Genomic DNA, 21028 nt, shown 5'->3' with positions numbered 1-21028 from the left:
GAAGGAGGATGGGGGGAGGGGGGGGATGGGAGGAAATCGTTTGCCGGAGGAGGAGGGACTCAACCCCCCCCCTCCCCCCCCCTTCTCCCAGCCGTCCATCCTTTTATTTATTATTTTTAATTATTATTTAATATGATTTTCATGCCGCCCTCCCGCCGGCCCAGCGCTGGGACTTGCTGCCCTCTAGTGCTCGCTGCCTTCGGGCAGAGGATGCTGCCGGAGGCTCCGCACCCCCAAACCCAGCAGCTTTGGGGTCCCCTGGGTGCTGCCCCACCCCCACCCCTCCTTCATGGCACCCAGAGCTGCCTCCCACCCCCCCACCCTACCCCCCGCTGCCGCCAAAGCCTTTTATTTGCACTGGGACTGGATTTTGCACATTTTGGGGGATGGAGATGGATGCGACGAGGTCCTCTTGGGAAGGGGACACCTCAGTAGGGTGCTGCAGAGGGGGGGTTGGGGGGGGCTGCTTCTTGTTTACAACGGGGGGGGGGGGAATAAAAGTAATTTGTGATACGAGGTGCGGCTGTTTGATGTTGGGGGGGGGCAGGTTGAGGTCCCCGCGCCGTCGCCCCGAGTCCAGGCAGGGCTCCGTTTCCCCGTGCCCAGTTAAGAAATCCCAATTGACAGCTCGGCCACCCCCCCCCACCCACCCCCCCACCCCCCCATCACATCATGTTAGCAGCAGCCGTCCCCGGGGAGCAGCACCCGGGGCCCTGACCATCCTCATCCTCGCAGCGCCCGGCAGGCGGAGGGGCCGCGTCCAACCTCGTGCCGTTATCGCTGCTTCCGTCGCAGCAAGGTCACGGGCAGCTGCCGGCACCCCCGGCCCCCTCCTGGCGAGGGGGGCACAGGAGGGCTCGGGGGCTCTGCCCAGGACCCCCCCTCCCCCCCCCCCCACCAAAGTGGCCGTGCCGCAAGAACCGCCGCTCATCCAGGATCTGGGATGCCCATCATCGCTGCCCACGCACGCAGGGAAGGCAGGGTTAATGACAGCAAAGCTAATTAGGGCAACTCATCCCCTCCGGTAGCAGGGCTCTGCGCCCCGAGAGCCCCCCGTGCCCCTGCCCACCCCGCTCGGGGAGCGGCAGGTTTCTTCCAGGCATTTGTGCATCCGCAGACGCGTCGGGATGTGGCAGAGCCCAGGGCGGAAGAGCAGCCGGAGCTCGGGCAGGGTGCCGCGGCACGGGCGGTGCAGGATGCGTGCCGGTCCCCCAGGCTTGGCTTCACCTTGGGCTGGGGGACCCGGTGGCAGCCCCGAGGGTTGGGGCTGTTTATCGCGAAAGGAAATGAAGATTTCCCGCCGCTTCTCGGCCCTGCTGGGCGCTGGAAAGGGGTTATGGCAGCAAGCGTGGAGGGGAGATGGGGATGGAGAGGGGTTGAAGGACCCCCAGACCAATGTCTCCTGTTCTCCGGGTGCCGGGCTCAAGCGCTGGGGATGGGGTTGGGAAATTTGGGGCTCCACTGAGGTTAAGCCGAGGGGAAAGGAGCAAAGCTCAGGGGTGGAAGACACCCGTCGCATCCCGGGGCTGAGCTGAGGCCCCTCCATCCTTCATCCAGGGGATAAATCCCGAGCCCACCTCCCCCGGCAGTGAAAAATCCTGTATTTCCCAGCCCCGCTTTATCCACGGGCAGTTTATACCTGGTTGTTCTTAGGTCGACACCGTACGGCAGCTTAAATAGCGTTTCTCTCCCTTGTGCTTCCCCTGCTGCTGTCTTCAGAGGGAGCAGCTCCCTGGGGGTCCCTGTCACCTCCCCCGGGGACACGCTGACAACGTGGGGGTTTGCCGCGGGGTGCGCAGGCACGTGGCGTAAGGACAGCAGCACGCAGGTCTGCCGGTCGCCCCCCATCCGGCTCCCACCCACCGTGGCCGGCGGTGGGGTGGGCAGAGGGCTGCAGCCCCCCGGTTCCCGGCAGGACTGCGTCGGAGCTGATGGATTCCCAAATTCGTGTTGGGGGGACACACACACACAAATTCGCAGCGCTCAGGACGTGGGGGTGAGCCCACAGTGACAGCGCGGCATCAAAAGCCACCGCGACCCAGCCGCGTGGCACCACGTAAGCCAAGGGGCTGCCTACCCCCGCAGCCCTCTCACCCACCGCCGTGGGTCCCCCGAGGATGTCACCCCTCGCAGCGCCGTCCCCGGCTGCCACCACACACCACAGTGGCCGTCGCTGCCCTTGTGGTGCCGCTTCCCGGCTGGGAAACGTTCCCTTCGGCCCCTACCTGTGTCCGGTTCCCTCCTGCCGGGGCGGGTGAGGAAAGCCGAGGCTGAACGTGGGGGTTGGAGGAATCGGGGACCCCGACCCCGCCGTCCTGCCGGTGGCTCTCCCGGCATAGCGAGTCCGGAGACATTCCCGGCTGCTCCAGGCCTCCGGGGGGACGGAGCAGGCGGCAGCGAGCGGGGAGATAAACAGCCTGCAGCAGGGCCCAGCCTGCTCCCTTTTTTTTTTTTTTTTTGGTGGAGAAAGATGCAGAAAGCGGTGGGAATGAAAAAATAGTCGAACCCGTGCGAGAAGGCGCCCGAGCGCCGAGCAGCCACCCCCACGCCGCCGATGCGCAGGAGAGGCTCAGGGGGGGGGACTGAGGGCCCAGCTTCGGGGTTAAAATGGGAGCTAAGAGGCTGTGAGGGGGATAAAGGCGTGGGCACGCCATCCTCCCAGCTGTGCACGCACATCTGGCAGGCCCAGATTCCCCCAGGCACCCCCTGCCCGGCACCACGGCTCCCAGCAGACGCCGTAAGCCACAGGCAGCTCTCGCCTCCAAACCCCGGCTGTGCCGCAGTGGGGGCTCGGGGCTCCGGGCAGGTTTTGGTCCCCTTCTCTGCCCCGGTCAGGCTCTCCCCCCCCTTGGCATCAGCGGGGCTCGGCTACGGCTCCAAGCGCCCGTCCTTCGCCACCGGGAGCAGGGACACCGGGCAAGAGCGCTGGTGGTAACCACAGCAAAGCCAGAGCTGGGTCCTGCAAGGCGAGAGCCGTCCCTCCCCTCGGTGCCGAAAACAGGGGGGGCTTCGCCAGCTTGGAGGATGGAGGGAGGTCAACGTTACCCCAAAACCTCCCACCAGCGCCCCGACTGACCTGCCCGGGGCGGAGGCAAGAGCTGCCCATCGCCCCACACTGCATCCCGGGGATGGGTCTCGGCTCCCAGTGACTTACTGGGGTGCCTGTGATGGGCGAGTCCCGGCGGGGACCACGAGCCCCAACATCGCCCCTCTCCCCTGCACCACTGCGGGGGGCCGGGCTGGGAACGCCGGGCTGGGAACGTCGGGGCACGGGGAGGGCTGAGCAGCTCCGGTTATTGGCCTGGGTTACATTTAAACGCGAAACCTCAGCCCTGGCTTGGGGGAATTTTGTTTCCTTGGAAGCGGGAGCAGGCAGGAAATGAAGAAAATGCGGCCCCGCTTGTAAGCGTTTTACCAAATGCCGAAGGCAGCGGGAGGCATTTCCCGGTGGGGCTCAGGCTGCGGAGCATCGTCCCCGGCCACCACTGGAGCCGTGGCTGCGGGAGACATCAGGCGGGGAGGAGGAGAGCCTGTCCCAAAGCACTGCTCCGGGCGGGAGACAGCCAACAGTGGGGTGGGAAGGGGGTCGGTCTCCAGCACCCGTCAACCTCCCATTTTATTCCTGCAGCATCACCCGACGCAGAAGGCGGCGCGGTGCCACGAGCCCTCGGCTGCCCACCGAGCGGCGGGCAGCACCCTCTGCTCCCCGTGGGCCGCCGGCGGAGCACCGGGGCTCCCGCTCTGGCTCGGGGTTGGGGCTTTGTCCGACTGGCCCCTGGCCCGGAGACGGCGACGGAGAAGCGGGATTTGGCCCTGGCCGCAGCTCCAGCTCCGCGCCGGCTGCTTTAAGCCCTCCACATGCAGGCGCTGGCCTTTGCGGGAGCGGCTGAGCCCGGCGCAGAGCCGCTGCCCTGCCAGACTGCGGAAACTTGAGCTCCAAATACATAATTCCTCTGGCACCCCGTGGTTATTTGTGAGCTGCTGTGAGCAGATGGAAGAGTTACAGATAAAGCCATCCGCAGCACGGGAGCCGATTGCCTTCCCCACACACAACGGCGTAGGCAAGAGCAAAGGCAGGGAGGAGGGAGGGGGGGGGGGGGAAAGAGAAAAAAAAAAAAAAAAAAAAAAAAGGCAGAAAGAGAGTGAGAGAGAAGGAGTCAGCCATTTCTACAGGGGCTGAGCTGCCATCTCAGCACACCTACGTGCAAGAAACGGGGACTCTCGGCTGGCAGCGGGCCCTTCCCGGGGAGTTGGAAGAGGGTAGTGCTCTCCCACCACCCATGGATGCGCTTGGCTAACGAAGGCAGCGCGAGTCGGGGGTGACATTGGCAAGGCAGAGCGCTGCCACACACTGGGAGAGCAGGCTGTTAACGCTGATCGGAGCTGGCAGCGCCTGCACTCGCTTTGGTCCCAGAGGGGGAATTAAGGGAGAGAAGCTGACGTCAGTGGTGGAAAGGACACGCAGCCCACTCGTCCAAGGCAGCCGGCAGCATCTTCTGGGTGTTGCTAACACCACCTTGAAGGAGAAAATTAAATAGGTCTTTGGAGACAGGGGCTCCTGTGAAGCCGGAGCGCGGCCAGCTGTGATGCGGTGCCGAGCCCGGTGGAAGAGAGACAGGCAAACACATCAAAGGCTGGGGCCAAGGCCAGGGTGCCGCGGCACAGCAGAGCCCCGGAGACTCTGCCCCAGCTGCAGCAGCTCCGCCATAGGGAACGGCTGCTCACGGAAAGGGCTCGGGCACCGACACGCGCTCGGCCTCGCCGCTGGGCTGCTCCTCCCTGCGCTGAGCTGAACGCCAGGCCGGGGAGCAGCGGCTCCGCCGTCCCCAGGAGCTCTCCCCGGCTCCGTGGGTTGCTGGCGGAGGGTGAAGCGTGGGGCCCGGTGATCTCGCCAGGGGCAGGCGGGCTACATAGGAAGGTGGATTTGGCACTGACTTCCCCCGTCTGTCTTTCAGGGGGGGTAAACCCACAGGACACTCACCGATACACACCCCCTCCGATGGCCAGAGATGGCTTTCAAGGGCTGGTGCCCCAAGAGCAGGGCTGTGTGCTAGCAGGTATCCTCCCAAAAAAAAAAAGCAGAGGCACCAAGTTTGCCCCGGCCACAGCCACACCCCGGGGGCACCGGCTGCTCCGTCCGGATCCCAGATGGAGCCGAGAGCTGGGACATGTAGTGCCGGGGAGCGTGGAAGCCCACGAGATCCCTCCTTCCCCTGCCCTCTGCGCCCCAGCACGACTAAAGGGCTTGCTTGTTCAGAAGCTGGCAAGGCCAATTAATCTAATGAGGTTTTGCAGCCAGGGACTATTGTCAGCCAAGAAAGGCACAGCGCTGCGGAGCGAGCGCACGGGTGTCTCCTAGAAGCCAAGGGAATTTGGCAGAGCGAAGCTCGCGGTAAAAGCAGGGACGAGGAGCAGCGGGGACGGATCCTTTTGTTGCTCTCCACCGACCGGCAAGAAAATACACCCGCACAAGAGGTTGGCATACCCAGCCCAGACAAAGCACCCCAAACCAGGGCCAGGAGCCACAGGGGCTGCGGCTGGGGCCAGGCAGATTGACTGCAGAAGGGACCCGGAACAGCTGAAAGGGAGGCAAAAAAGCAGGAGCAGCCTCATCGCAGCCCAGCTGCGGTGGCTCTGCTCTCACAAAATGGGAGCCCGGGCTCATTTCGTATGGCAGGGAGCACACGGGGCAGGCCGGGAGCTCCTCCGGGACGGCACTTACTTGGCACCGTTACCCACCATCCATAATCCTCGCCCCACCTTGGCACGGCTGCATTTGGGTACTGGAAGCGGCTTCTGCACTGACAGCGTTTGCAGGACAGCTCGGGACCCGCGGGCTTCCTTCAGCTCTCTGCCCAGGCGCCCGTGGAGAGAACGCAGCCCGGGTGCACCTCGATGAAACGCCGAGTGCAGTCAGGCTCCCCAAATAACGCCCCGGCAGCCCTGCGGGATGCACTACAGGACACTCGAGGCGTACAGGCACGAGCCGCTCAGGCGGGCCAGCACCTCCCTGGGCTCGAGAAGTCGCACACAGCCGAGGCGCAGCAGCCCCTCTGCCCAGGACCAGCCACTTTCCACGCGCCAAGGACCACACCGCAGCTCCCGAACACACGCCCGGATTAACACACGCAGCCACTGATTGGATAGAAAGGCTTTATCAAGTTTACAGTTTTAAAAAAGGATCAAAAAAATTATTGGGTTTTGGTGGTTTTGTTGGTTTTTTTTTTTTTTTTTTTTTACATGTACATTACAAAAAAATTTGCAATTTGGATCGTCATCCAGGGGTTACTGAGCTGATTATTAAAAATAAAAAAAAAAATTAAAAAAAAAAGCAGCAGGAAAGCCTGGCTTACACAGGAGCCGACAGGGAAAAGCACAGACAGACATTACACGGGAAAACAGAAGGCAGCGAGTCTGCGCTGGGATGCACTGGTACGGCCCCGGCCCCGCTCCCCCACGGCAGCCCCGGGCACGCGAGGCGGCAGAGTCCGGCCATCAGTGTTTAATTCACAGGGGGTACAAAAACCAAACAAATCTACAGTATTTTGCTCATGAGGTTGAGCTTGGTTTGGTTTTTGTATATTTTTTTTTTTTTCCTTTTTCTTTTTTCTAAGCAGAGTTTCACTGCTGAAACTCCTTTGGTCTGAAGTGAGTAACCCCCCCCACACACACACACCCTGAGAGTATCCGTCACACATCGCCCTCCCGACCCCCGGCCTGGCCGGGTCCTCCGAGGGCACTTCCCATCTCTCCTCCCACCACATCTTCTGCTCAGCAATAAACCCCTAAGATACAAGTGGAATAATTACTCTTATAAATATATTTATATCATGTAGGAAAATAAGGCACTTCAGGAGGGTTACAGCTTGTCTAATTCTATGACATTCTAATCAAGAAGAAAAATGGGTTAGTTTCTGAAATGAATTAAAACGAACGTTAATACAGTAATAAAAACATTGGATCCACTTCCCACTTCAAGGCTTTGTTTAAAAAGGAAGAGAAGAAAAAACACACTCCCCCCCCTTTCCCCGAAATCCAACAGCAAAGAAACCTGACCCGGGGGGGGGGGGGGGGGGCAGCTGCATCTGCCCCACGCTGGGCCCTGTCAGCCAGTTCTCCCCCCCCCCCCCCCCCCCCACTCCCCCGGAACCCCTCAAGGGCAGGTACTTTCCAAAGAGACACGTTAAATTTAAGTTCACAGACTGAAAAATAAAAAAAAAAAAAAAAAGAAAAAAAAAATTCCTTTCCCTGAAATGGCACTCCGCACAGTTTCTCGGCCATCTGGGACCTCCAAGAGCCCCTTTCCCTCAATCTGGTCTGGTGCTTTGGGTCTGATAAGGAGAGGAGAAAGCGGTGAAGGTCACCGACTGCGGCGGAGGCTCCAGGCAGAGCCCGGGGAGCCGGGACCAGGCTTTCCCTGCGAGGGGGGCGGCAGCAGAGCGGGGGAAAAGGCTGCCGGGAGCAGCAGCCAAGCACTGCGGGCGAAGACACCGGGAGAATGTTTAACCAGGAACACGGCAGCAGGAAGGGGAAGGCAGCGGCGGCCTGCCCAAACTCGCTGTACGCGGGGAGGGAACAAGCCCGCCCTGAGCAAAGGACTCCCGGGATGGGAGAAACGGCTGTCGCGGCTCCGTACGGACACGGGTCGGGCTGAAATGGAAAGACGGGGATTGAGCCTGGCTGCCAGCTCTCGCTTTTTGGCTTTGTGAAATGCTTGAGGTTCGCCCGCCGTGCCGTTCGACCCGGCCTTCCGCGGGAAAAGGGGAGGATGGAGTAAGTTAACACGAAATGACAAAGATGGCAGAGGAGTCCAGCACAGGCCCTCGGTCTGCGCGGGGCGGCAGCCCGGCAGTGCCAGCACAGCTGCGCTGCCTCGCAAAGGTTGTTTTTGGCACCTCTCCTCTTCCCCTACTGGTTTAAGAAATATTAAGCTTACTTGGTGGCCCAGCGCTCTGCGATTTTGCAACGCTACTCAAAAGAGGGTCACTTTACACCAGTTGTTTCTCAGGGATCTCCATGCTAGGCTCATACCACTTCTTTTTGCAATAAAATGAGATTTAAAAAAAAAAAAAATAATCAAAACCCAAACACAACAACAAAACAACACGACCAACCCTCCCTACCCGTCCACAACCCTCCTGTTTAGGATCCAGCAGTTTTGATTCTCACCTCGGGATGCCAGTTTGAAAGCAGAGGGTGGTTACAGCAGACTTGCACGGACAAAGCAGCGTCCCTGCCGCTGCCAGGAGCGCCTTGCGAGCGGGCCAGGCAGTCGGAGGAGCCGACTCCACCCGCGGCCCTGCCTGATCGCCCACACAGCATCCTTGTGCAACAGGCAGCGCGTGGGGCAACCCGTGTCCCCAACGCCCCGAGGCACGGCCCTGCCTGACAGACCATCCGTCTGGGTCACAGAGAATATGGCACTTTTCTGTATTTCACACGACAGGAATACGCGCTCCCCTCTCCCAACAGGGGCCAAGTCTAGTTAAGGCAATTTAAAATTAACCCAGGTTTGGCATTTGCGAGCTCCTCGCTTCCCTGTGTGATAATGCTGTCAGCCCGGGTTAGCTTAAAGGTCCGTTTTCCCCAGGAACCTGTCTCCGAGAGAAGCCAGAGGAGGATGCTTACAGAAAGAGCAGAAAAACAAGCGGCAGCGATTCTCCTCTAACCCCCCTTACCCAGCTTGCAGCGATAATCACTTTGCATTTCCAAGTCCCTCCACTGCACCGTGGCTCACTGGCACTCGAGGGGTTTGCTCCCTCTTCCAGAACCTGGAACTAGCGCTGCTGCTCAGATGTTCCCAGCCCATCGGGACGCCTCACCCTCTACGCCCTTTGCATCCTGCCTGGCAGCCGCTTTGCAGACAAAAATCTGATGGTGCAGCAGTCCAGTAAATCTCTCCTGATTGCGCTCAGGGTCGCACTGGATCTCAGCTTGATCCGCACCCCAGAAAAGCCCATCCTCCAGGCCCTTATCTGCTCAGTCAAAGATTAAAAATGCAGGCACACACACACACAAGAAATCGGTAAGAACTCGATGGCACAAACTGAAGCCATCAATCAAACCCCAAGAAGGATTTTCAGCAACCTGGCAGCCTCGGGCTGGGCCTGGCGTTCCAGGTATCAGCAACATCATTAAACGCGGCAAGCCAGAGAAGAAACAACAGGCACAGGCTGGCAAAATACTTTACAATAGGAAAGGCAAAGAGGTTGGAGAGTTGGTCTTAATGGGACGTGCAGCTGGTCCCACCCCACAACAGCTGGACCCACAATCTCCAAAAGGCTTTGGAATTGTTTTCTCGCATAACCCTGACTGAGAGAGTCACGTCCAAATTAAAACACACATCCGTAGCATCGGGGGTATCTGTTTCTAGATTTCCAAGCTATACTTATTCTATGTAAGGTAATATAAAACAGCAATAAAACCTAGGTCACCTAGTTCAAGTTCACCATTTTCTCCCTCTGCCAGTACTGTATCCGTAGTGAGCAGCCTGGGAATTCACAGGGTTAGCGAGAAGAAACATTTTCTTAAAATTAACTAATGAATTATAACAACAAAATTATGGGAAACAATGTAGGTTAGGTCTGATGTAACTGATGGGCAACTCAGTTCACACACTAGATGTTTTTAGGCACGCAAACTCCCCTCCTTACGCGGAAGGGAGAAGGAAGCAAAGGTAATACCAGCATTTTCTGCTACTCAAATCCCTGTGTAAAAAGTATGGTCACCCCGCTAGAAAAAGCACCTCTCCAAACTGACCGCAGCATTGCCCCAAACAGGCCAAAGATCACCAAAGTGCCCAGTGTTCAGAGAACCCCTCCCACCCCATCTCCCCACTCTAGGCACTTTTAAATTTCTTTTTTTTTTTTTTAAAAAAAAAAAAAAAACACGCTCTCAGCATGAATTAGAGAAATCAGCAAAGCGGAGTTTCGCCACCGCTCAGCGCTGACCACACAGATGTGTCTCAGTGGGGCAGTGGCTCCGCTCTCCCAGAAGCGGGAAGCCCAGTAACTGTTCCGCCCCGGCTTTGCATCCCTTTGTGCAAGTCTCCTTTGGCAGACTTGGCGAAACAGTCCAGGAGATTTGAGGAAGGTAAAGGCAGCTTTTAAAATAAAATACAAAGTCCCTCCTCACATTGCACCCAATGCACTCCACGGCCCCAGAGCCAGGAAGCGCACCCCACACAGGGTAGTCTGGAAATAATACTAGGGGGTCAGAGGGGAAAGAATTGTGCACTGTTGCCAAAAACTGGTTATTTGACAGTGGGACGCAGCAGAGAACAGACATTTAAAGCCCATTTTCTTGCAGCACTGCCAGTATTCACTGGAAAGGAAGAGCCGTCAGATCAACTGTCTGCTGTTGCAATGAGAAAACTAGCTGAAAATGTCCTTCATCTGAAAGGCCACGCGGCCGCAACAGGATCATCCATCTTTACTTTAAAAATCCCTCAGGATGGAGGGTTTATATGTGCTCTGCCTGGTGGCATCGAGAATCTGGAGGTTTAGCTCTCTTTTAAATAAGCAACCGTTACACCCCCTCCAGCTAAATCCCAACACCGCATCCTCAGCGTCCGTGAGGAGACCTTTTGGAAAGGCAGAGCACAAAGTCCTGCCAAAGCCGGAGGGGGAGGGAGAGGGGAGATATGCTGCTGGTTGTCTGAAAACCCTTGGCACATCTTTGGTTACAGGATGAAAAAGGAAGTGGTGGAAGGTTTGGCCACCTGATTCGTTGAGAAGATGTTAACCCAGGAGAGAAGGGGAAGAAAGGGACGGGACCATGGCTAATCCGACCATTCGTCCTCATCGAACTCTGAAGAGTCATCCTCAGAGTCGCTGTACTCCACAGCGATGCGGCGTGACAGGATGGTTGCCACATCATTGCCCACAACGTCCCGCTTCTCCTGTTCCCGCTGCTCCTCCACCTTGCGGAGCTGGAAGCCTGTTGGGAAGAAGGCAACAGAGGGGATCATGCAAAGGCTTTGGTCACACTGAAATCTCCAAAGCAGCCATCCCTTTGACACAATCCTCTGAGCAAGGCAGCCTGTCCTCTGCCAGTGAGCATCGGACATGCTGTGGGATGACACTGATGGTGAATGACAGCCAGAACAGGCTGGGTGGGCAGGAGGGATGGGAAGAGAATCGTTTCCGTGCTCCTCTGAGGGGTTACACCACTGCCGCTCAATCCCCTCACAAACTCCCACACCAATTCCAGCACTGCCGTCTCCAAAGGTGCAGGTGAAGGCATAAAACCTAGAGAGGTGGTCACCAGGGTGGGCAGGCAAGGAGGGGCCACAAGGGACAAGTCACAAGTAGGGAGGCAGTCACACCACTCCTCATGAGATGGCTCCCAAGCGCTCGCACTCGGGTACTGTGGGGTTTTTCCAGAGGAAAAAGAGAAAGTTGGTATTGAAAGAAAACCCTACCTTGACGAATAGCTGAAAGTAGATCACTCCTGGCATCGCTAACCGCAGGCAAGGATGACTTGGGCTTGGAGGCGGAAGTGTCTGAGGGTGGAGGAGGGGGTGGGGGACCATCCAGGCCGCTGGAAGACAGAGGCGGTGGGCCAGGAGGAGGCGGTGGTGGAGGGGGAGGCGGTGCGCTCCCACTGCCCGGCTGCGGCAGCGGAGGTGGGAGCACGCTGGCATATTCGACTGCTGGAGGAGGCGGTGGTGGCGGTGGGGCAGCAAACTCGGGGTGAGGAGGGAAAGAAGGGGGCGAGGGTGGCGGTGGGGTTCCCGGGGATGGGAAGCCCATGGGAGGTGGTGGAGGGGGGGTGCTTCCCATCAGCGGTGGTGGTGGAGGTGGTGCCGGAGGGGGAGCAAAGCCCGGCCTGGCTGCTGTAGGGGATCCGATGGGAGGAGCTGGTGGTGGGTGACTTGGGCTAACCAGGCTGGATCGTTTGGTCCCTCCAGAACCAGAACCTCTTTGGTTGTCTACAGGATAGCTGTTGCAACAGAAGGAGAGAGAGAAATAAGGCTGTTAGCTCTGAGGCCAGATTAGACTGTACAATCTCAGTGTTAATGCAAATCATGTGTGTTTGTTGCAGGCCAGACAAAAATCTAAGTTCCAGCTTTATCTGGTGTTTCTATGAGAGCTCACTCCTTGGTTTTAGTTCCCTTGTCGTGTTTCTTTTGGCATACACCACCAGAACAAAGGAAAGCTTCTGAGGACTGGCAGAAATGCTATCATCCGTCCCATCTCCCAAGCTGACAAGAACATGAGCCATCTCACCTCTCCGCCAGAGGCCAGGCATCGCGTCTGAGCTCAGAGCAGCCTCCTGCCTTAAGAGCTCCTGCAGCAGTGCAAGCCACTACCCCTCCACACTGAGGTCAGACTCACGACACACCAAGCAGGGATGTCTACCATGATAAATCGCACAAGGACTGGTGGGTGTGCCAGGAAAGCATATGCTTTGAACACCTGCTAGGAACAGATCTCTTCACCGGATTCCACGGCTCAAAGCTGGAGTGCAGCATCCATGTCTCATAGCTCGCCGTGGGGAGTGAAGAGGAAGACATGGAAACCCAACATGCTCTTAAGGAAAGCATTGATTCATGAGTGACTGAATCTCCCATTTATGGAAGCTGGGTTTATACCTGAAAACACTACTGTCCGTAAGGTACTGTAATACCTTATGTATGTGTAAAAGAGCCCCTAAACCTACACCTCCTTCCACGGTAAGAGAAAAATAAGATACATGTGCCACAAAAACGTCACAATTTTTAACAGTACACAGATCCAAGACAGGCTACTGGAGATCAAACCTAGCTCCCAGGGTTCTTTAAAAACAACCACCAAAACAAAACCAGAGAGGGGAGATCTCTGTGGCTAGGCAGAGATCTAAGCAACTGCATAAGGCAGCATAGCTTCATCTGAAAGCTCGTTTCTGCTCTGCCCTAGAGGAACATGCTGCAGAGTGGAGCGCTTGGTCTCTCTGACACATCAGAAGAGCCTTTTCTGCAGCATTGCTGCCTTTGGATAAAATGGAGACAAGCCAACGCAGTCCTGTCTATCAGACATACTTCCTCCTGTTACTTTTTGACTCTCTTTTGCTGCTTTTAAAAAAAAAAAAAGCTACTCTCTTGTTTCAGCCTTTGTGTCTTGAGCCACTGCTGGACCATAATTCTCATCACTAGAGATGACTGGAAGTCACCATTTCATCCAATACAAAGCAGCTGCCCTGAACTTGCACTAAAGTCTCTGGGAAGAAGTCAGCTGGTGCGCTCAAGTCCTTTAAATTTAACTATAGCTACGTTGTCAGCACCCACTTTGTGATTTTGTTAAAAATCATAAGGCAAATGGTAACGAAAAACAGAGGCGAAAGAGCTGTGCAAAAAACAACTACCAGGCACACAAGTCTATATGCTCTGGGACAACTGCATTGGAAAACTCATGCAATGGAGCCAGTCCGTTAATTGGGACCCCACTCTTCTAGAAAGTGAAGTCAGTCTGCTCTAGTTCTCGCCCAAGCCCGTTCTCCTGTTCTGTATGTGAGCAATGACAGTGGCTGGGATTTATGGAGAGCTGTGCTGCCTGTGCCTCTGTCCCTGCCTGCAGTTGCACTTCCCCTCCAGACAGGAGCATTCTGGTTCCCATACAACACCCGCTAGGAAGTTATGCTGAACTATCTCAGCCTGTCTCATGTCATCCTTTTACACCACCTACTACTCCTTGGTGACAGAAGGGATCCCGTAGGCTTACCTAAATTCCACCGGGGGTGGAGGCAGGCTGTCATCTGGGAATGAAGGAGGTGGTGGCACAATAGAGTCAGTCTGCGGCGGTGGCGGGTAGCAGTTCACGTCCATGCTTTCGTTTGAACCGATGCTGCCGTTCTGATACACCATATTAGAGGGGTACCTGAGTGAAAGCAAAACAAGCAATTTATTTAAAGAGTTCAAGGCGATGTCTAAAGCTTATTTGTCCCCTCGCTCACAAGAGCACTGCCTCCTGGAAGGGTTACAACAAACAACTGTGCAGCAGTTCAACCACCAAAGGGCAGCGGTATTAACCAAGTGGATGGATCAACCTGCAGTTTTTAGAAATGAGGTTTTCTAGCAGGAATGGCTTTTCCCAGCACAGTGGGACCTGCCTTTAGGTGGGACCTTATCAACCACCACAACAGGATACACAAAACAAAACCTTAAAGCAACATTTGAAAAATAAAGTCTCTGTTTCTCAAAGCATCCTCTATGAAGAGCCAGGTACAGCTGCATTACTTTGCTCTGCCGAATTCTTTGGCTAGAATTTGCCCAGGTGCTCCCATGCTCCCATGTTTGTTTATTGCTACCACACAGCAGAACAGCATGAGTATCTATTTTAGTGAACAAGAAAACACCAAAATAAAAAATATGTTTCTTAACGTTTGATTCTAGAAAACAAAAAAACATTTGTAAGAGGGTGTTTTGGCCAGTTTGGACTTGAAGGACTCCCCGTTACATTTGGTATCACCAGCAGCAAAAAAGAAGAGGTACTCAAAGATGTTGGAAAATAAGCTTGAGAACAGACTATCAAAAAGAACCCAAGAAACAGCAGCACCATTAAAAGCAAGTATCCAGAGCTGAAACAGTACTGAAGAAAGAGACCACTCTCACACTCAACGTTCAATGAGCTCATTTCACTGTGGGGTGAACCACCCCACTCTTGGGGACTCTGGACCTCAGCTGAATTCAACTGCATGAACACACTTCCACGAGAAATCAGAAGAGCAAGAAAATGGTGCTGTTGTGCTGCTCAATTCCTCTGCTAGAAACCAAACCTGTTCTCCTATTAAACTAAAAGCAAGTTTTATTTTTAGCTGGAGAGTGTGATTTAAAGAGAGATTTTTCTTATATGAAAGGAAGCTGCAAGGAGTGAGCAAACGAGAAGTGCATTGTGGGGAATTCGGTCTGCTTCCAGCCTTGCTAGTGTCAAAAGTTAAATGAATTCCCAAGCCAGAAGCGCTAAAGAGAGATCTGTAGCTTGAAATACTTGGATGGGGACAGCCCCCGCTTCAACTTTAGGGTGTGAAGTGCCATTTGTGAAATGTAACAAAGCAATCACACAATACCACCGAGATGCCACCCCGCTCCTCAGCGTAAGGCCCAGAGGCTGGGTGTGATGGGAAGGGCATCACGCTGGGGTAGGGAGCCAAAGCTCTCAACACTTCTGTGCCCACAAGACAGGCAGCCGAGAGCAGACTCGCTACCGAAGCTGTTCCTGCCACCTTGTTCAAACCGTGTAGCTCCCTGATTTATTTAGCAAATTTTAAATCAGCAGACGGATTTACTTTGGAGAATCTGATTAGTGGCAGTATCGATCCGCACTGTGCAGCAGATCTGGAGAAGCTGCAGAGCAGGGTGAACTGCATTATAATCAACAACGCCCGCCCGCTCCCCCTCGCTAGGGAGCCGAACAGAGCCCCAGACTTGCTTACCCAGCAGGACCGTGTTTGTCCTTTGACTCAACAAATTCTTGTCCCATTTTCAGCTTCTCCCACTCTTCTTTCCGGGTCTTGATTTTCCGCGGATTCACATTTCCTCGGTTCGGATTCTCCTTTTTCTCTTTCTAAGGGAGGAGGAATCAAACAGAAACCTTATTTTGCTTTAAACTCACTGGGAACAGGGAGGGATAGCACAGAGCTGTAGCAGTTTCAAGAAGACATGTTCTCAAAGAGGGCCAGGATTTTTAATTTACTTTCATGATTGCTGCAAGCTCCAAAAATCTCCCATACAAAGAAGTTGGAGCACTGATAGCATAAAAAAAAAAAAAAAGACAGACAACATCAGATTTCCCCAGTGCAGCCCAGACATGATGCCATCATTACTCCCTGGCATGACCACCTTGAAGGCAGAGTGAAAGCTCAGTTTCCCACCTCAATTCAGTTTTTAGCCTCTGTGTCAAGACTGCCAAATCTCACCATCACCTTGCTGGTGTTAAGCGCTTTGGGTGTGCAATATGGACACTTGCCCACAAAGAACTGGGCTTTAACTAGCCTCATTCTCTGTGTTCTGACACGCCCGAAATCTCTCCCTTGTTATTTGGATTGAAAAATCATGATCTGTTTTGATATTTAATACTCCAGTTGCTCAAAAGCTAAATAAAGTATGCCCAAACAGAATCTTTTATGGTGTAAGTTTCAGTGTTGGTAAACATGGTTCAAAATTCCCAGGCAACCAAACCAGGAACTCTACCTGGCATTTTCAGCTTAAATGGTTTTGTGAAGCCTCCCACTTGCCCCTAATTTAACATTAGGGCCTGGGTTTGCACTCCTGAAGGGACATTTTCTCCTTTCATCATTCTTCCACAGTAGAATTTATTACACCACTCAACACACTGCGGTGCTGCGGCAGTGGGATTTGCGCTGCTTCAACACTGAACAGACCCCTATGCAACATCAGAAGTGCAGAAAACACTCCAACACAACTTTCTCCCCTGCTGACTGCACCAGCGCTATGTTTGAGGACTACAAATTAAGCCATTATAACCATACCAAGACAGTGGCATTTGGAAAAACAGATTAAGGGTATCTTTGTTTTCTTTTTTTAATTAACAAGGATGAGAGTAAGCCAGATAAAAACTTCACTGAATTGATCCCTAAAGAGTTTAAGAGAGCAAACCTGAATTTTGGATGGCAACTTTGGAGTCCAAGATTCATTAACACTTCCCACCTCCTATTCTTCCCTGACATGCCTCTGTTGGCAGAGATCTCCCATTTCCTCACCCTATGTTTCCGCTTCTCTTTCATAATATCCTTGGTGTCCTGAAGCATTTTCTCTTTCCAAAGGTCAAAGAAATATGAAGGATCTGTGTAGAATTTGAGCGCCTCTTTGCCATCATCCCTGGAACAGGGAGGGGGGGAAAAAAAAGAAACGACACAAACAAGGACCAAGTCACGCATTTGTTCAAAGCCCAAAGAAAACACAAGGCACAACCCCAGATGACAGTTTAAAAGTCTGCAGTGAGAAAGTCAAACGTGCTGCTCTCACCTCTGTCTTCCATTTCAGAACAGGCAGTGGACCCACAGCCTTGCCTGTCCCAGCTCTCCCACTTGCCATCGCTTTTGCCCTCTCACAAACTCTCCGTTACTCAGCACCTGAAGAGCTCAACCTCTCTGAGCAATCACCAAGAGAGAAGCAGGTCTCTCACTTCAACTCCCACTTGTTTGTGTTGTATTTTTGGTGTGAAAAAAAAAAAAAAAAAAAAAAGCCTTCTCCAGCCCAGGAACCCTAAATCAGACCAGCAGCGTCCTTGAAACTCATGAGTGAGCACACACACACTCTCCTCCTACTTTGCAGTGCAGCCGCGTCTGGCAGAAGACAGCTGCCTCCAGCTATCTGTAATTACTTTTTACCTGTTCAAAAGATATTTATGGATGTGGGCTAAGTCTCTGTATTCTGACCCCCTTTACTTCTACTACCAACAAGATGAAATCAGAGCGGGACTGCTCAGGAGAACTGGTTACACAGCCAGTCTAGGTCACATCAGATGTCTCAGACCAGGCGCAGGCGGCCACAGAAAGATCTACGGGAGTCTTCTGCACCCACCTGGGTGAGAGCCATTTACAGATGTATGCTCTGCAGTTTGCACTGCGGCTTTCTGGAAAGGAGCCACAGGGCTACAGAGAAGCACAAGAAAAATGCCTCATCTGCACAACACCTAGCATGTTTATGCAGTGCCAGCCAAGCCTTGCCCCAGGGCAGTCACAGAAGTGACAGCAGGTAACCAAATATATAATTTTCTAGCTATGCTCATTTGTACAGCCCCAAAAGCAAAGTTTCATGTAACCTACAAAATTTTGAGATTTCCTGGTGGATCTCAGTCTAGCAACTCAATTTCCCATTGGAAACGGCTACTTCAATACAGCATGGGATAGAAAATGACCTCGGCAGGTTGGGAGGAAGACGTGCTCCTCTGCAAGTGAAGAAGGAGCCAAGAAGGTGTTGCATCCATACCTGTAAGGTGAGAGAATGTTGAGAGGTGGAGGGGTATTGCAGGTCCTATAGGTTTCGAGGACAGGCACAGGGAGAGAATCTCTGTCGAAGAGCTTCTGGTCCTGAGTAGTGGAGCTTTTGAAGGCTTTCCTGGTATTAATGCCTTGCAGGGAGACTGTAAGAAAGAGGAGAGAGCAAGTGAAGAACAGCTTGACCCAGGCCAATGACACTGAAGATCAAGTAGCAAACATCTGATTTCAGTTGGAGTTCTTGGCATGCTTAGCACTTCTTAAGGTCAGGTTCCATTTCCCACAGATCTCTTGGGAAACCCAGCAAATCTCAGATCATGCCATGCCAAGATCCGCTGCTGTATGGTAAATCTCAAGAGAGCCGTGTCTAATGTGGTTTCAAACCCCTGCGACCAAGACTCAAGAATTGCACCGCTATCAAACTGCTGAAAAGGGTTTCCACATAGAGACTTGCTAACGAGCAAGACTCGGCCAGAAAGCTTATCGACATGAGCAACACAGTGCTTGTTCAGGATGGGAGGAAACTGTCCCTCTTAGTCCAAGAGAAGACGTTCCAGCACCCATCGCAGCATCACGCTCATTTTATGGCTGTGAACCAACCATGCCGATTCAATGAGAATCTTTACCATGCTTGGTCTGCAAGGCCTACGCTCCACTCCATTACCTTCTTCCTCTTTGGGATCCAGCTGAGTGACTTTGACTTGCAAGCGGTCAACTCTCTCCACTAGAATGCTCACCCGAGAGGCAAAGGTGTTGGCTTGAGTAAACAACTCTCCAAATATGTCTTCTGCAAATTTACCTGGAATATTAAAGCATCCGCATTACCCTCATGAGCCACATCAGACCGTATTCAGTCTCCCAGCTTGTTTTCTTGAAGAATGAAGAAAGAAAGAAGAAAAGAACCATGCTTCTTTTCCCGATTGTCAGGGTTGAGTTTAACATCCGGGAAGAAAACGCTCTGTTCCACCAAAACCCGACAGTTCCAAGGGATCTTCAAGCAATAAAGAAACAATTGAGACATACTTCCAAGTCATTATTAAAGTAACAAAATGAAGAGGGGTGACAACGCTATACTGGCCTGAATCTGCATGGGCCTGTAGGTCCTTTAAGATTCTCTGCTGTTCTGTTTATTAGACAAGCAAATACAGTTAGATTCTTATTGGTCTGGAGAATCTCAAAGGCTCCCAGTCTCCAGCTCCAGCAGGCCTGCCTCCAGGGTAACTGGCACATATTTACAAGTTCAAAGTACTCTGGAACTAGAGAGCAGACCCAGTCCTTGATCCTAAAGCCTGAGCTATAACCACAGACGAAAGCACTGACCCTTTTGTTCCTTCAGGTGGCAGTGTCTGAAAAATTGATGCATTCACGTTTATTCTAAATCAAAACCAAAGGGGAACTTCTCAAACAGGGATATTCTCTCTGTAACAGCTTGGATTGCCCAGTGGGCTGCTATGACAAACATCATCCGTCGTTTGGACGGCAAGAGTGCCTAGGGGCCTGGATGGGGAGCTCACTGCACCACTTACAAGCATTAAAAAAAGATGTCTCCTGTCCTTAAGAGTTTAAAATCTATGCATGCAACAAGAGATGACCACAGGTAGACAGAGATGGGAGGACTGGAAGAAAACCAAGAACTTACAATAAGTACTGTCTTTTTGTTCTGCTCTCAGGCATAATCCAAGACAGGGAGCCCCAACCACGCTGAGGACAACGCTGATCAGAACAGACTTGGCACCGACAGCAGACATAGGCCCATGGAGTTCCCACTGATGGGAAACATTTCCAGCCACGGCTGTTGAGTACAAGCCTGCTCCCAATAAGCAGTCTGGTTTTGAAGTGCATCATCATATGGTCAACAGTTTGTTCTGGAATCTGTTACTCCTAAAGATCCTCTTCGACATTCAGAAAAGGATAACCAGTTGGAAGCCTAACTTTAACAGCAATTTTGGAAAATCTGGCTGACTGCAATGAGTCACATCAGAAAGACAAGAGCCCCTTCCACAAGGCAACGTGAGGGCATCCCCCAAAGCCCAGCTGCACAAATACTTCCAGCTATCTAAACCGACATATCAGCTACTTGCTCATACTCCTGTGCAGTTCTCCTTACACTGCCAAGCACGGGGAACCAGCCAGGTTAAAAATCAACCTCCTCCACCCCTTTTGGCGGCAATGCCAGGTTGAAGTGTTTATAGAAAGCAAATGTTGGACCTTAACTTCAACTGACCTCCTCCTTCCACTCTCCTAGACAATACAGTCTCCACATACGCTCCATTAACAAGCCCAACCAGCTTTCTTCAAACTCATGAGAAGGATTTTATTTCTGGAGACCTAGGGGCGAGGTAGCTCCTGCTATAGCCTGGTTTCATGGAGCACTCCCTGTGTTCCACAACAGCACAAGACCAGCTCTCCTATTTGACCAAAGAGAGTGGACATTTATCTATGGGATCACTGGACACCCCCCAGCAACAGTTCAAAAAAAACCCTCGTGATTTGGTTTCTACTGTAACGAGAACTGAAAATCATTTGTGAATTTCACAAGGAACTGCAACAAGCACTGGGGAAAAAGAATAAAGTTTTTGATTTGCAATGCTTAGTGGTATGTTTCAAGCACAAAATAATATATAAACAGCACTGTATATATTGGTCTTGACCCTGGAGGGAGAAGGGATGGTCCGTATTCCCTTGCCTGTGTAAGCACACCTGTACAGAGTTATCATCCTGCATCTCACTGTTCTGTGTTTCGTGTACACTTTCGGATGGGGTAAGGCAGAGATTAATTTTTTGGTTTAGTTACTTTGACTGCAAAAGTGCAGCTTACAATCAGAATTATCTTTGTCATGCACTGGCAGGAAGACAGACAGCATGATTTAATAGGTCTTTCCATCTTTAGCTTGTGGATTCTATGAAGTCACACAAAAACGCACAGTCGACTCATACAAAGTGCTACCAGCTGTGATAGTAACGAAGGGTAAACTCACTGGAATATGAAAGTTTGACAAGATTTATGTTTGCATCTTTGTAAAGAGACTGTGGTGCACTAGGCATGGCTGATTATTCACTTGACAGAGCTGTCACAGCCTACTGAACCTGC

At 53.0% G+C, this 21028-nt stretch overlaps 1 protein-coding gene across 1 annotated transcript in view; it reads right to left on the bottom strand.

Moving 5' to 3' along the window:
• Window positions 1-10422: 10422 nt before the first annotated feature.
• WASF2 (WASP family member 2) overlaps window positions 10423-21028 on the bottom strand; it is a 29638-nt gene continuing 19032 nt past the window's right edge. Inside the window, exons 4-10 of the mRNA XM_082493961.1 lie at window positions 18602-18736; window positions 17930-18083; window positions 16699-16816; window positions 15412-15542; window positions 13701-13856; window positions 11423-11943; window positions 10423-10938 (exon numbers count right to left, since the gene is read on the bottom strand). Coding sequence (XP_082350087.1) covers window positions 10781-10938; window positions 11423-11943; window positions 13701-13856; window positions 15412-15542; window positions 16699-16816; window positions 17930-18083; window positions 18602-18736 — 1373 coding nt within the window. The 3' untranslated portion in view covers window positions 10423-10780. The remainder of the gene's footprint in view (window positions 10939-11422; window positions 11944-13700; window positions 13857-15411; window positions 15543-16698; window positions 16817-17929; window positions 18084-18601; window positions 18737-21028) is intronic.

This window comes from Vanellus vanellus (genome assembly GCF_965231255.1).
Source record: "Vanellus vanellus genome assembly, chromosome: 22".
Lineage (NCBI taxonomy): Eukaryota > Metazoa > Chordata > Aves > Charadriiformes > Charadriidae > Vanellus > Vanellus vanellus.
Note: the sequence above shows the minus strand (reverse complement) of the source record. Positions and strands in the feature narration are given on the sequence as shown.